This window comes from Cygnus olor, chromosome 7, assembly GCF_009769625.2.
Source record: "Cygnus olor isolate bCygOlo1 chromosome 7, bCygOlo1.pri.v2, whole genome shotgun sequence".
In the NCBI taxonomy this organism is placed as follows: Eukaryota; Metazoa; Chordata; class Aves; order Anseriformes; family Anatidae; genus Cygnus; species Cygnus olor.
Window position 1 is genome coordinate 19102394 of NC_049175.1, and position 12270 is coordinate 19114663.

Below are 12270 nucleotides of genomic sequence, written 5' to 3' on the forward strand. Positions count from 1 at the left end.
CTCTCCTGCCAGGAGAAGGAGGGAATTTCCTTTAAGACTCTTCATAGCCCTCCAGCTCTGATACTGTAATGCAGTTGTGTAGGCTGGAGTGTAAGAAAGGTTTCTCTGACTTCTGATATATAATAAACTGGCAGGGAACGGAAATTGGGCTTTGAGATCCGTCTTGCATGTTTCATTTCAGGAGATGAAACTGATGTCAGTGCAAGATTCGTTTCACTGAGGATTCAGCAGGGTTGGACTGAATACAGAATGCAGGTGTGGTTTGGTGAGACATCTGAATCCAGATCATGGTTGAGAAAGCAAAATCTCCACGGCCTGTTCATCCTGGCCTCTCTGCAGAGGCTGCCCACGGGGGGACCCACCAGCAGCTCTCAGCACTGCGCATCACTGCACGCACAGTAACAAGCCAGGCAACAGGAGTTGACAGGTACTTTGCAGACCCCTCAGCTATGAAAAACTGGGCAGGACCATGCGTCCTGTCTAACCTCCTTCATGATATTTTGTTGGTGACCATTTCTCCCCCTTCCTCAGAACTGAATTTTTGATCCTGGGTCACAGCCCAATGCAACCAAGGTCCTTCAGCTTTAGTTACAGCAAGCTTGGATGAGCCCCCAACCTATGCACCTTAGAGACAAAAAAAAAAAAAAAGCCCATATCCTATTATCAATCTCTGAGCCAGGCTTCCTCCCACCAAACCCATCTATTGCCTCAAAATAATAAAAGGTATTTGCTCTCCAAGATGGAAGACACATAGGCTTGGGGAAGTCAGGCTATGAAGATGCAGGGCAATTAGAGGACAGCAGCCTTGTTTTCTCAAATCTCTCCTCCTTGTAGAATGTCAGCCCTGACACCCAAAGAGTCCACCTAGAGAAAGACAGGGAAAGAGGCGAATGCCCTGCACTCTCCCAGATATAGAGCAGAACTCATGTTTTTGCAGAAGCCCACATTCTGGTGTTCTAGGCTGACCCAGAGCAAGGACAGAGGCAGTGTCAGATACACACATGTGTAAACTCATACCCAGAACAACTGCATGCATCATCTCCACTTGCAGTGTGAAGCTTTGTTTGCTTTTCCCTAGCCTTGACTGGCCCGGGGCCGGCAACAAGCCCTCACAGTTAGGTCAGTTTTTGCTGAGGTGAAGAAAAGACCCTTAAGCCACTGCCAGGATGAAAGACTTCTCCCAGCCCAGCTCTCTTGGCTGCCTCCCACCTTGGTTTGGCAGCCCCATTCCAGCCCAACTTCAATTGCAGATATATGTTTTCTCTTTCCCTTAACCCTGAACCATAACTTTCCAGAGAAGCACTAGAAAAGGTCCCCAGGCGTTACCCAGACAAAGTATTTCTCCCAGGCCAAGTCTGTTGGTAACTCCAACTTTCCTTTGCAGCCCCTGTCACACTGCAGACACATGCTTCTTTTTCCCTGTCCTAACCTTAATATTTTTGCTAAGCCATAGACAAGGACCCCCCAGCCACTGTGCAGAAGAAAGATTGCTCCCAGGCCACATCTCTTGGCAGAAAGAGTATTAGGGTTGGGTTTTAGAGAGAGAAGCACAGAGCTGCAGTTAGAGTGGGGCTGGAAAGGGGCAGCCAACAGCAAGCAAGTTTGCTGGGAGAGCTGCCCTTGGAAAAACCATGCAGTGTCTGCATAGCTTTGTCTTAGCTTAGAAGAGCAAATGAGTGTTAGGGTTAGGGTTCAGAGAAAGAGCAAGCTAAGAGCTATCTTTGGAGTAAGGCTGGAAAGGGACTATCAAAGGCACGTTGGAGCCGCTGACAGTCCCGGACTTGCAGAAATCTTTCTTCCAGGCATCTGCTGCAGGGCTTGACAAAGTGTCCTTCAGGAAAATTACCGTTAGGGCTCTCCCAGCCATGCAGGCAGGAGACACACAGATTCACCTACTTCAGTCTCTCACGGCAAAACATGGCTGACTGAGGAGGCGGTGTCCTGCTAGCTCTACAAAGCTCATCTCATTTCAGCTACGTTTCAGAAGGGTTTGTAAAACTGAGGAGGTTAAATGTCCCTGAAACCACCAGACAAGATGGCATCGCTGGTCTGGACAGGGACTGCCCCGCTTCACAAGGAAAAGCTAACGCGAAACCAGTCACACACAGCCTCATCTGCTGGCTCCTCAAGGCACAGGCCTGGTTTCAATCACCGGGCCTGTAGCTCAGGCTGAACTTGGCAGCGTTTCACTCCATTTGATGATTCTGCTGGAAGACATTAAAGTCTTTCTCTTCATTCAGAAGAAGGGGAGTCAGTGCCATCCGGTCACATGCCCAGACAAGGGTAGGCTGGAAATAAAGCCAAAAGCTCCTAGCAACCCAAGGGTTAACTTTCCTTGTACCCTTATCTACAGCTAGGCCCTTTTGTTTGGTTTGAGAGCAGGAAAAAAAAAAAAACAAAAAAAAAAAACAAAAAACAGTGAGCCTGGGACCACATCCTGAATCTCAGAAAGATTCAAGAGATACTAAAAAAATTGGCTAGAAGAGCTCCAGGATTTCTTTCCTCTACTCCAACAAGCTGTCTCTGTTCTTTAAAGATTTAGGTGGCTCTTTGTGGAAAAAGCGAGCCAGGAATGATGTACTAAGACACAGACAGCTTTCTGTCCTGGCCTGAATAGCTCACCCACCAGCTCCAGGCATACAAAGCCTATACATTCAACTATGCTGTCTGGACATGCTGTGGGCAGGAAAATATATGCTCCCAGCTTCATTTTTCCTCATCAGAGCTCTGATTTCAACCAAAATAAACTAAAGCAGAGATAATAAAGTCAGCACTTGAGTAGATTTTCTTTGCAGAGAGGACTGAGGACACCATACGTGCTTAAAGAGGGGAAAAGTCCAGACACACCTACATCAGCTGTACGTACAGGTTAGTACACACGTTAAAAGATGTGGCAGGAAGATAATCAGCACACACCTGGATGCTGCTGTACAACAGTATATACACCCGCGCATGCATGTGGTGCCTCACAGACAGGCAGTTTTATGGATGCAAAGGTTGTGTACGTGCTCACCTGCACAGGTAAGAGTCTGCTTTTACCTTCCCACATTCATGCTTAGGCTCCCATTTATCTGTCCCTCTCACACATGAAAGCACTGAGAAAAAAATCATGGGCAGACATTCAGAAACGCATACGCTTTCACAGCACCGAGCACACACAAACCTGCAGCTCTCCCTTGCCCTTCCCTGGCCCACCCAAGCACACCCCGTGAATGACTGCAGCAGCACCAGAGAATTGAGGTCCAGGCTAGGAGCTGTGCAAGCCCCCAAATGCAGTCCCTGACAACTGAACAGCCCAGCCAGACAAAGCACGCAGAAATGGGGAAAGAAAGGGAAGCGACAGATAATCAGGAATCAACACAATCTGATTAACTAACTCACCCAAGGTCACACAAATGAGTCTGTGGCAGAACCCGGTGTCTTCTAACCCCATTCCCCACAAAGATCAGCCTCCATATACAGGGGCATGACTGCTCTCATCCACCTATATATTCATTTAAATATTCTGTGTAAAAACAAGCACAAACACACTTCCCCCGAAACATCTTCAATGCTAACTTGGCATTCAGTAGTATTTTTGGCCACAGGCTGGGTCCTTCCCACTCCTTCCCCTTTATAAAGACAGCTGCTTTATTTAGATGTGTAGCCTCTGTCTCAGGCTAAGCTCAAATATCTACTTTTCTTCTAGGAAAAGAAAACCATAACAAATCTAAACTCTGGAAAATCATCTCATACCTCTCGTTCTTGTGCAGCACTCTGCTACATGACAGGCGCTGAGCTTCAAGCAGAAACCAGGCAGTGTCAGACAGCAGGAGCGGCAGAGAAAGAAAGTCCTGACTTCAGGCATCAGACACATTCTGAGTCCCAGCACTGGCAACTTTCCATTCACCCAGCGCTACAGAGCGGAAGAGCAGCCGATCTGCCCTGGGAGATAATCTCAGCAGCACATCTGGTCTTAGCTCCACAACTCGGCATTAATTATGACTTGTGCAGAAAGCATTTGAAATATCCAATGAGATGCAGAGCTCCCCGACTCCCTCCGCAAGGGGAAGGAGAGAGGAGAAAGACAGGCAGGTAGGGTCTTGCCCACCCTCGAAGCTGCCGCCAATATAAACAGCACCTAAGTATGGGTCACAAGTTTTAACAAAGGCATCCCCCATCGGCTCTGTAATATATTCATGCTCTAATTGCTTGTCAGATCTATTCTAGATAGCTGGAAAAGCTGAGCAACAGTTGCTGTCTGCATGCCACTCTCTGGAACCCTTCCTGACACAGGCAGCGTTAGCTGTGCTGCAGGCAACTCAGTGCCCTGGTCTGGCCTTTGAGCTGCTTGCAAAGCACCAGAAGCAGCCTTGTGTTGGAGGGGAACAGCCCCCCCTCAGCCTCAGCACACTCTGAGGATATCTCCCAGCTCTGGGACACGCTGTGAAGTTTTACACAGCTTAGGACGAGCCACAGTCTTTGACCTAGTGCAGCTTTTTTGTGCTTACAGCCTCTGCGTTAGCCCTTCACAGAGAAGTTGCCTGATGACAAGCAGCTCAGCTGAGTAACTAGTAGGGGAAGGAACTTAAAGCTCTTTGCATGTGAGCCACCCCCAGGACTTACCTGTGGGAAAACGTTCAGCCCCTCAGGTCCTGCTCTGAGGTTAAGCGGCCTGCAGTTCAGAAAAACGCCTATCACACTGTGATCCATGCAGTTACGCTGAGGTCAGCCCTCTATCCCATTTACAAAATGCATTCCCGTGACTACAGGCACGCAGCAGTCACCGCCCAGAACCTTTGCACCTACCTTCTCGGGAATTTTATGGAGTTTGGCTAGCTGCACCTCCCTCTGCAGAAAATAAGTGTATACACACACATGCATTGCTCTCTGCAGCTGCTCATTCACTTCTACTATTAAAATATCACATCTGTGGCCACTGTAGACTACACTCATCTGAACTTACTGGCTTACCACTTGCTTAACTACACTGTGACGAGCTTAAACACACCACAGAGGGGATACTGACCCAGTGGTCAAGCTCTGAGATTCCAGTCACTGAGACAGTGTTGTCTTCCAACTTGGGAAACTTGATATCAAGCTCTGTCTCTACATCCTCTGTTTCGATCAAAAGCTCCTGAAAAAAAAAAATGACTCTCACTTCAGGTAAAGGCAGCACCAGGATCAAAAGCCTCAGTTCTTGAATAGCAAGGTAGCATGGTATTTCTTAGGTATTCAGGGTATAACCTGAATAACAAGGTATTTCACAACTTGACACCAGAAGCCCAGACAAAACACTAGACAATACCTATGACCCACTAAAGAGCATTTGGTAAGCAATGGAGATCCTTAAATAAAAGGTAAAAAAGATCCTGGGTATTCTTCACACTTGTATTGTCCTCTCTTCCCCTGTGGTGAGCACAGCAGGCTGCAGGTTAGGAAGAGCCTGCCTGCACTGCTAACCAGCGAGCAGGACCAATCCCCTGCTGAATGGCTGAGACACCATCAGGATTTTTGGCACTATTCCCTGGAATGATGCCTCAAAATGTGTCACGTCTGCTAATAACATTATGGAGCCTGGGACTCAAAGTTTGGGATGGGAGCCCAGGAGATAGCAAATGCAGACTTTTATTCTTCCATTCACTTCTCCATTTCTGTTTTCCATCTCTCAAAACACGAGAACAAAGAGGGCATCCAATGAAATGGAAAGTCAGCTTGTTTAACATGGATACTGTTGTACCTGAAGTGTAATTAACCTGTGAAATTCACAGCTTCTCTGCAGCCAAGGGCACAGCATGACTCAAAACATGATCAGACATCAGCATGGCATATAAGAATACCCTGAGTTGTATGAGAGATGATGAAGATGATGTAAACTCTTCTCCAAAGAAAAAGCCTTGGTAAGAGAAAAAGGCTGAAGGAACACATGCTTGCTCATGTGAGCATCACAACCAAAGCAGGAAAGGGCAGCTGCTTCGGTATGGTTCCCTGCAGATGGTCACTCTGCAGCTATAGGTGTCCTGTGAGAAGAATGTAACATGGCACAATATAGCTACACATCACCGTTATCACTTTACCTCCTGATATCAAACAATTCTCAATCCCTTACAAAGCCCTACTTAGATTGCAGAATATGATGAGACTGGAATAAAAATCACTCTCTCTCTCTACATATAAATAGATACATATAAACATATATATAATTTATCTTCAGTGTTTTGAATTTCTAGTTGACTTGGATCCTGCTTACTCTGTTACATTTCCTAAAAATGAAATCCAAGATTCTCACATATCACTGGATTGCAGGGGCCGCAGGCTGCAGAAATATGAGATTGCAATCACAGCAATAAAATCCAGAGAAATGGCCACACTGCATATAAACAGCTAAACTGCCATCACAATTGCCACCCGGAGATCTCCGCATACACATGTGCCGAGGAGAAAAGGGGTTACGGCGACTGAACTCCCTCTTTCCCCGTTTGTATGAGGCTGTTTAACCGTAGGGAAGGTTACTGCTGGCCTGCTCTTACTTTCCAACAGAAGAATTTGGGTTTGTAAGACTGTTTAGCAAGTAAATGTCACACGAACTTCCTGCTTGGGAGCTGTAGACATTTTCTTCCCTAGTGTCATTGTGTGGAGAAAGTGCTAGCAGTGCTCTCACGAGCCAGCACCACCACAGTCATTCTGCTGCAGGTACGGGATCAGAGAGCAAGTATCCTGCCTCTGCATGTCACTACAAGCCTGGAGACTGGCTGGGAAGTTCACTACAGCTCAGACAACCTCTGAAATCCAAGCGTATCTCAGGCTTGGCATCTAACTCAGGTCAAATTCAGTCTTGAATCTGGTTGCAACAGATGGGAATGGCGAGCCTGCATGAACTCAGAAAATATTTCTTCCCCCTTCTCTGGTTGTGAACAACCTTGCTGGCTTGCACAGCTCTAGCAAGTGCCCATAGGCTGTGGGTATTTTTAAACATTGGCTTACATGTAGTATTAGCTAATATACACATATACTCAAGCGGACCTGAGGGAGCTCAGATCTAGGAAATTGGTTGCCCATTTGAACAGAAAGGACCAAGTAGTGAAGTTTGAATCGGAGCTGAAGTTCCTCGATTTTCAGGCAAGTTGAGCCTTACGCAGACTTGTTCCCTCGCCCAGGCAAACACTGGCACGTGAGCACCTCCCTGTACCTGTTGAAAGCTGGCAGTGAAACAGCTACAGGTGATCAGTCACAGGGCTCAAGCCAGCAGGAAAGCCTCCAGCAGTAAGGATGCCCCTTGTACAGAAAATTTCCCTTCCAGCTTTTTCCCTCTCCAAACACTTTGGACAGATCTTCCTGTGAATAAAATGACTCCTTCACATCCCTTCTCTCCCCTGCTCTGGGCAGGGGTCTCAACATTTACCGGTAAAATTAAATCTTTTGAAAATAAACAGGCCTCTGCTCACTGACTGATAAAGCAGTTCATCCTGGGTTGAAAAGTTAGCGAACAGCAACGTTCATCCCTGTCTCACAACAGATTCAATCTAACCTGTGCATGGTGTTCTCCCATCCCTCTAAAATGTCAGGAAAGGAACCAACTGTGCAGCGCTGTAAATTACCCTGCAGTGGACTCTGCCCGGTTTATGCTCTAAACTGAGATTATAACTGTTTGCTCACAGAGAAAAGATGATAAACAGACCTAAACATCACTTAACCACAGCATTCTGAATCCAGAGCCAAACCCTTGTGTTTATTGGTCTATTTCTCTCTAAACAAAGGCAAGAAGGATTTAGAGAACAAAACATGAAGAGCTAGAAAAAATGCCTTTTAGCAAGCAGTGATCTGGGCAAACGTGCCCTGGAAAACTTCTTTCTTCCCACAACATAAGAACATCTTTTACAGAGCTTTTTACTCACTGACTCTTGCACATGCCTGCCTACGTGTAACAGATAGCTTCCACAGACCTGAAGGAAACTGTCTGTAGGAAGCATCTGACTGGCAGAACTCTTCCAAGTGTGCTGCGTAGTGATTTCCCCACTGCACGGAAAAGTTTTACAAAAATTATGAGTGTCAGTAAGTCCAAAATAGTTATGATATAGTATAATTACTGCCACCAGAGTCTCATTGCTAGAGAAGGACTAAAACTCCTGCTGTGGGTCTAAATGCAAGGATCCCCGAGCCTGCAACCTGCCACTGATCCTCGCCTCTGGTACAGAACAAAACGAGCCACCCAGACACTTGAACCTGGCAGGCCTGGTGATCTCGGCTCACCACTGAAATTTAGAACACCAGCCCCTCTAATCCATTCAGCACACTGAGCACGCTTACGTCCTCAGGCGTTTCCGTACCCCAAGCCTGAGAAACTGATATCCTAAATACAATAGGATGCTGAGAAAATGACAGGATCAACACTGATCACCTAACCATGCTACCCGGGCATGGTTATCCAAATCAGACTTCACCATAAATACCTCTGTCAGCCTGTAACCTGCAACTGTAAGACTCACTACCAGGTAAATCGTATATGGAGTCACTTTGTTGCTTCCTCCAACTCAATCAGTGATGAAATCTATTAGTTAATTCCCACACATTTACCTTTATCTTCCACTATCCAACTAAAATTCTCAGTTAATATAAAGCATAAGTTTTACCTTTACAACTCAAGCATAAGGTCATGGTCCAAGCTCTAGCCACAGCTGAACTTGACTGTCTGTGCTTGGGGAGGGGATGGCATTTAGCTCCAATTCATAAAATGGATAAAACATTTCAGTAAATCTGCCAACTTTTCAGGAACACTTCAAGCAGAGGTCAAGGGCTTAATGTTCTTTTCCTCGAGCTGCAACTCAGAAGGTAGGAAGGGGAAACTGCAAGGCTGACTACCTGATGATAGCGAATAAGAACACTGTGGAGGGCAGAAGAGTAACCTTTAGAAAGGAAATGGGAGAAGATAGGGTGAATTTCTTTGTTCTTGGTTCCTAAATGGTTAAAACTGCAACTCGCAAGGAGCAGATTACCCTTCCCCTTCAGTAAGTACAGATTCTCATAACATTCATCAAAGGAATAATACAGAGAAATTAAAATACTTGCCTGCAAGCTGAGAAACACCACAGGAACATGTTTGTCCCATTAATCATACACTGCCAGGACGTGCAGCGAGAACCATCAGCGCTTTAAAAGCCTGTCAGCTTTCAAACACGAATCTGATGATTACAGGAACAACCTCACTGAGAAACCACCAGTGCAGCAGGAGGCACTGGCCAGACCAGGTGCTGCAAGCAGCAGCCACCACAACGTAACAAACACACAGCCGCTATGATCTCTTCTTGGCACTTACTAGTTGAAGGGGACAACAGTCAGCTACTGAAGAAGAAAGCACAGGCATCACCATATTTTGCCAAAAGCAGGATTGCTCTCAGCGATACAAGGTATGTGTGAAGTTAATGACTACATTCAGATGTCTTTGTTTGATAGCCCAGGTGGACTTATCTCCTATGAACTCATCTAATGCTATTTTGAACCCATTTATTATTTTTGTTTCCACAACATCTTGTAACAATGAGCTTCATAATTTGTGCCCTGCATGAAAAACATCTTTGTTTTGTTATAAACCTCATGACTGTGCCTTGTTCAAATCCTCCTTACATTTGTAATTTTATCCATCGTACCTACCTGAAATCATCTCTTCTCCAATATCCTTTTCAAAGCCTTTTCAAAGTCTTTTTTTTTTTTTTTTTCCTGAGGGAAGGCCTTGAAGTTGGATGGATTTTACATCTTAATCAGTTACACAGCCTCCAGACTATAAGACCAATTCCAATTGAAAATTCTTCTCTGAGCAGAGGGGAAGGATCACGTCCCTCAGTCTGCTGGCAACACACATCCTAATGCAGCCCAGGAACCTGTTGACTTTATCTGCCACAAGGGTGCATTGCTGGCTCACGTTCAACTTGTTGTCCATCAGCATCCCAGGTGCTTTTCCGCAAAGCTCCTTTCCAGCCAGTCAACCCGGAGTGTGCTGGTGCCTGAGGTTATTCCTCACCATGTCCTTTGAAAGATTATTGAGAGTGGTCTTACACATCAGCCAGTTCCCTCAGCACTCATGAATGCATCTCATCAGGTCCTACTGACTTGTATACACCAATTTTCTTTAAATGTTCCCTAACCCAAACATTCTCTACTGAGGAGAAAGCTTCCTTGTTCCAGACTGTCCCACTGGCCAGGAGCTGCTGATGACAAATCTTACCAGTAAAGCCTGAGGTGAAGAAGGCATTTGAGTACCTTAGCCTTTTTCATGTCCTTTGTCACCAGATTTCCCATCTCTTTCAGTAAGGAGCCCACATTTTTCTTTGTCTTCATTTTGCTGCTGATATGACTGAAGAAACCTTTCTTGTTGCCAGACACATCCCTCACCATGTGGGCTTTAGCTTTCCTAAGTCCATTCCTGCATGTTCAGATAGTTTCTCTATATTCCTTAGGTCACTTGTCCCTGTTCTCACTTCTTCTATGCTTCCCTTTTAAGTTTGAGCTTTGTTAGGAGCTTATTGTTCATACATGTAGGCATTGTACTACCTTTGCTTGATTTCCTGCACATCATTGTGGACTGTTCTTGAGCTTGAAGGATATAATCCTTGAAAATCAAACAGCTCTGCTGGACCCTTCTTTTCTCCAGAACCATATCCCATGGGACTCTTCCAAGCATATCCCTGAAAAGGCAAAGAGTCTGCTCCCCTGAGGTCCAGGGCTGTGATTCTACTATCTGCCTTGCTGAATGATGCCTTCAGAGTGGCTCTTTTACAGACAGCATGACCTCAGGCAAGTTATTTCATTGCCCAATACCTCAAATTCCTCCTTTACAAAAAATGAGGACAACAGCCTTTCCCTACCTCAAGGCCGTGTCATGGTGATAGAATACATTGGGCATAAAGCAGCAATAAAAACCCCAGATACACCTGATGAGGTAAGTCAGAAAAAAAAAAACTTAATCAGATGTCTGAAACAGATGTTAGAATTCGAATTTTAAAAACTGTTCTGTTATGGGCAGTTCAGACAGCAAGACACACTCCCAACTCTGCTCTGTGTCTCAGTTTCTATATCCACAACAAGTGTAACCCCTGTACATAACACCTCTGCCTGGGGTAAAGCTAACCAGCACTTCCTCACAGATGATTCATGCATCCCCTCGTCCAGACATCTGAACTCGTAACCCCCATCATCCTTCTCTTCCTCTCCCCTTGGTTGGGCCCATCTCCCAGCATGAGACAACACTGAAGAGCAAACACTGATAAACTGCATCAGGCGCCAGCTGTCTCTGTGCAGAGATAAAAGCACATTATCAGGCACAACAAACACCCAGTGCCACTCCCCACACACCTGTGGGAGCCTACACCCTGCCACCAAGTGAAGGGGCTCCACAAAGCCCAGGCAGGAATCCGTCTCAAGGCTGCCACTTTGGTGGAGCCCTGTAATGAGATAGGGAGCAGAAACTGTTCCCAGTCTTCACACTGGGCAGACAACAGAACTCACCTCTGTGCTTTTCAATTCTTTGGTATCTTAGCATCTTAAATTCACTAATATAATTCTATGCTCATGGTGGTCTTACTGGAAAATCCCCATGGTGGAGACAGTAAACCCCACATTCCCAAGACTTAGAGTAATATCCTAGCTCCGACAGAGTCTAGCATCCTTGTGGACATGCATCTAATAACAACATCTGACCCTTCAAAACAGTCATTTCGCTTTCATGCAGATGGTATCTGAAAGACATTTACTCATGTAAAACAGGATCCCTAATTAGGCCTATGTAGGGCTATCCCTCTATTACCCATAATGACTTTGAGATGTGTTTTAAATTACACATCAGAGCCTCCTCCTCTGGTTCTCAGCTCTCCCCTAGTACAAGATATGGTCTGCACAGGGCCCTGATTGCCAGCAAGAACATCCTCTGCACTATTTCTCTGGCAGAAAAGAAAGAATTCACATATCAGGCTTTACCTATCTGGAGGAGTGGACTGGAATTAATGCCAGTAGAGTCCCCAGTGGACACTTCTTCAGAGCCCTCCAGTTAGAAAGTTATTATTTCTCAGAATTATTCCTCCTCAGAAGAGAAGCTGCTCATGGAACTCCTTCAGAATAATTACATTGTCACAGGTAAAGCTCTCCTTGTTTGCCTAAGGGAAGCACAGCCCTTCCAACTGCTTTACCTCTTCTCCAGCACAAGGAACTGATGAAAGCTTGGGATAAGGAGGAGGAGGAGGAATTAGGATAAAGGAATGGAGAAAGGGGCCGTGACATGCATTTCTGGCAGAGGAGCAAGGA

At 45.8% G+C, this 12270-nt stretch overlaps 1 protein-coding gene across 9 annotated transcripts in view; it reads right to left on the reverse strand.

Annotated features, from left to right (window-relative positions):
- Positions 1 to 12270, reverse strand: part of ARHGAP22 (Rho GTPase activating protein 22) — a 146653-nt gene that overhangs the window by 24789 nt on the left and 109594 nt on the right. Inside the window, exon 1 of one of the 9 annotated variants that reach the window (XM_040563243.1) lies at positions 3736 to 4051. The exons of 7 other annotated variants lie outside the window; for them this stretch is intronic. In XM_040563243.1, the coding sequence (XP_040419177.1) occupies positions 3736 to 3856 (121 nt within the window). In that variant the 5' untranslated portion in view covers positions 3857 to 4051. Of the gene's footprint in view, positions 1 to 3381; positions 3543 to 3735; positions 4052 to 12270 lie in introns of those variants that run through there. One more of the 9 variants, XM_040563245.1, reaches the window with a different exon arrangement.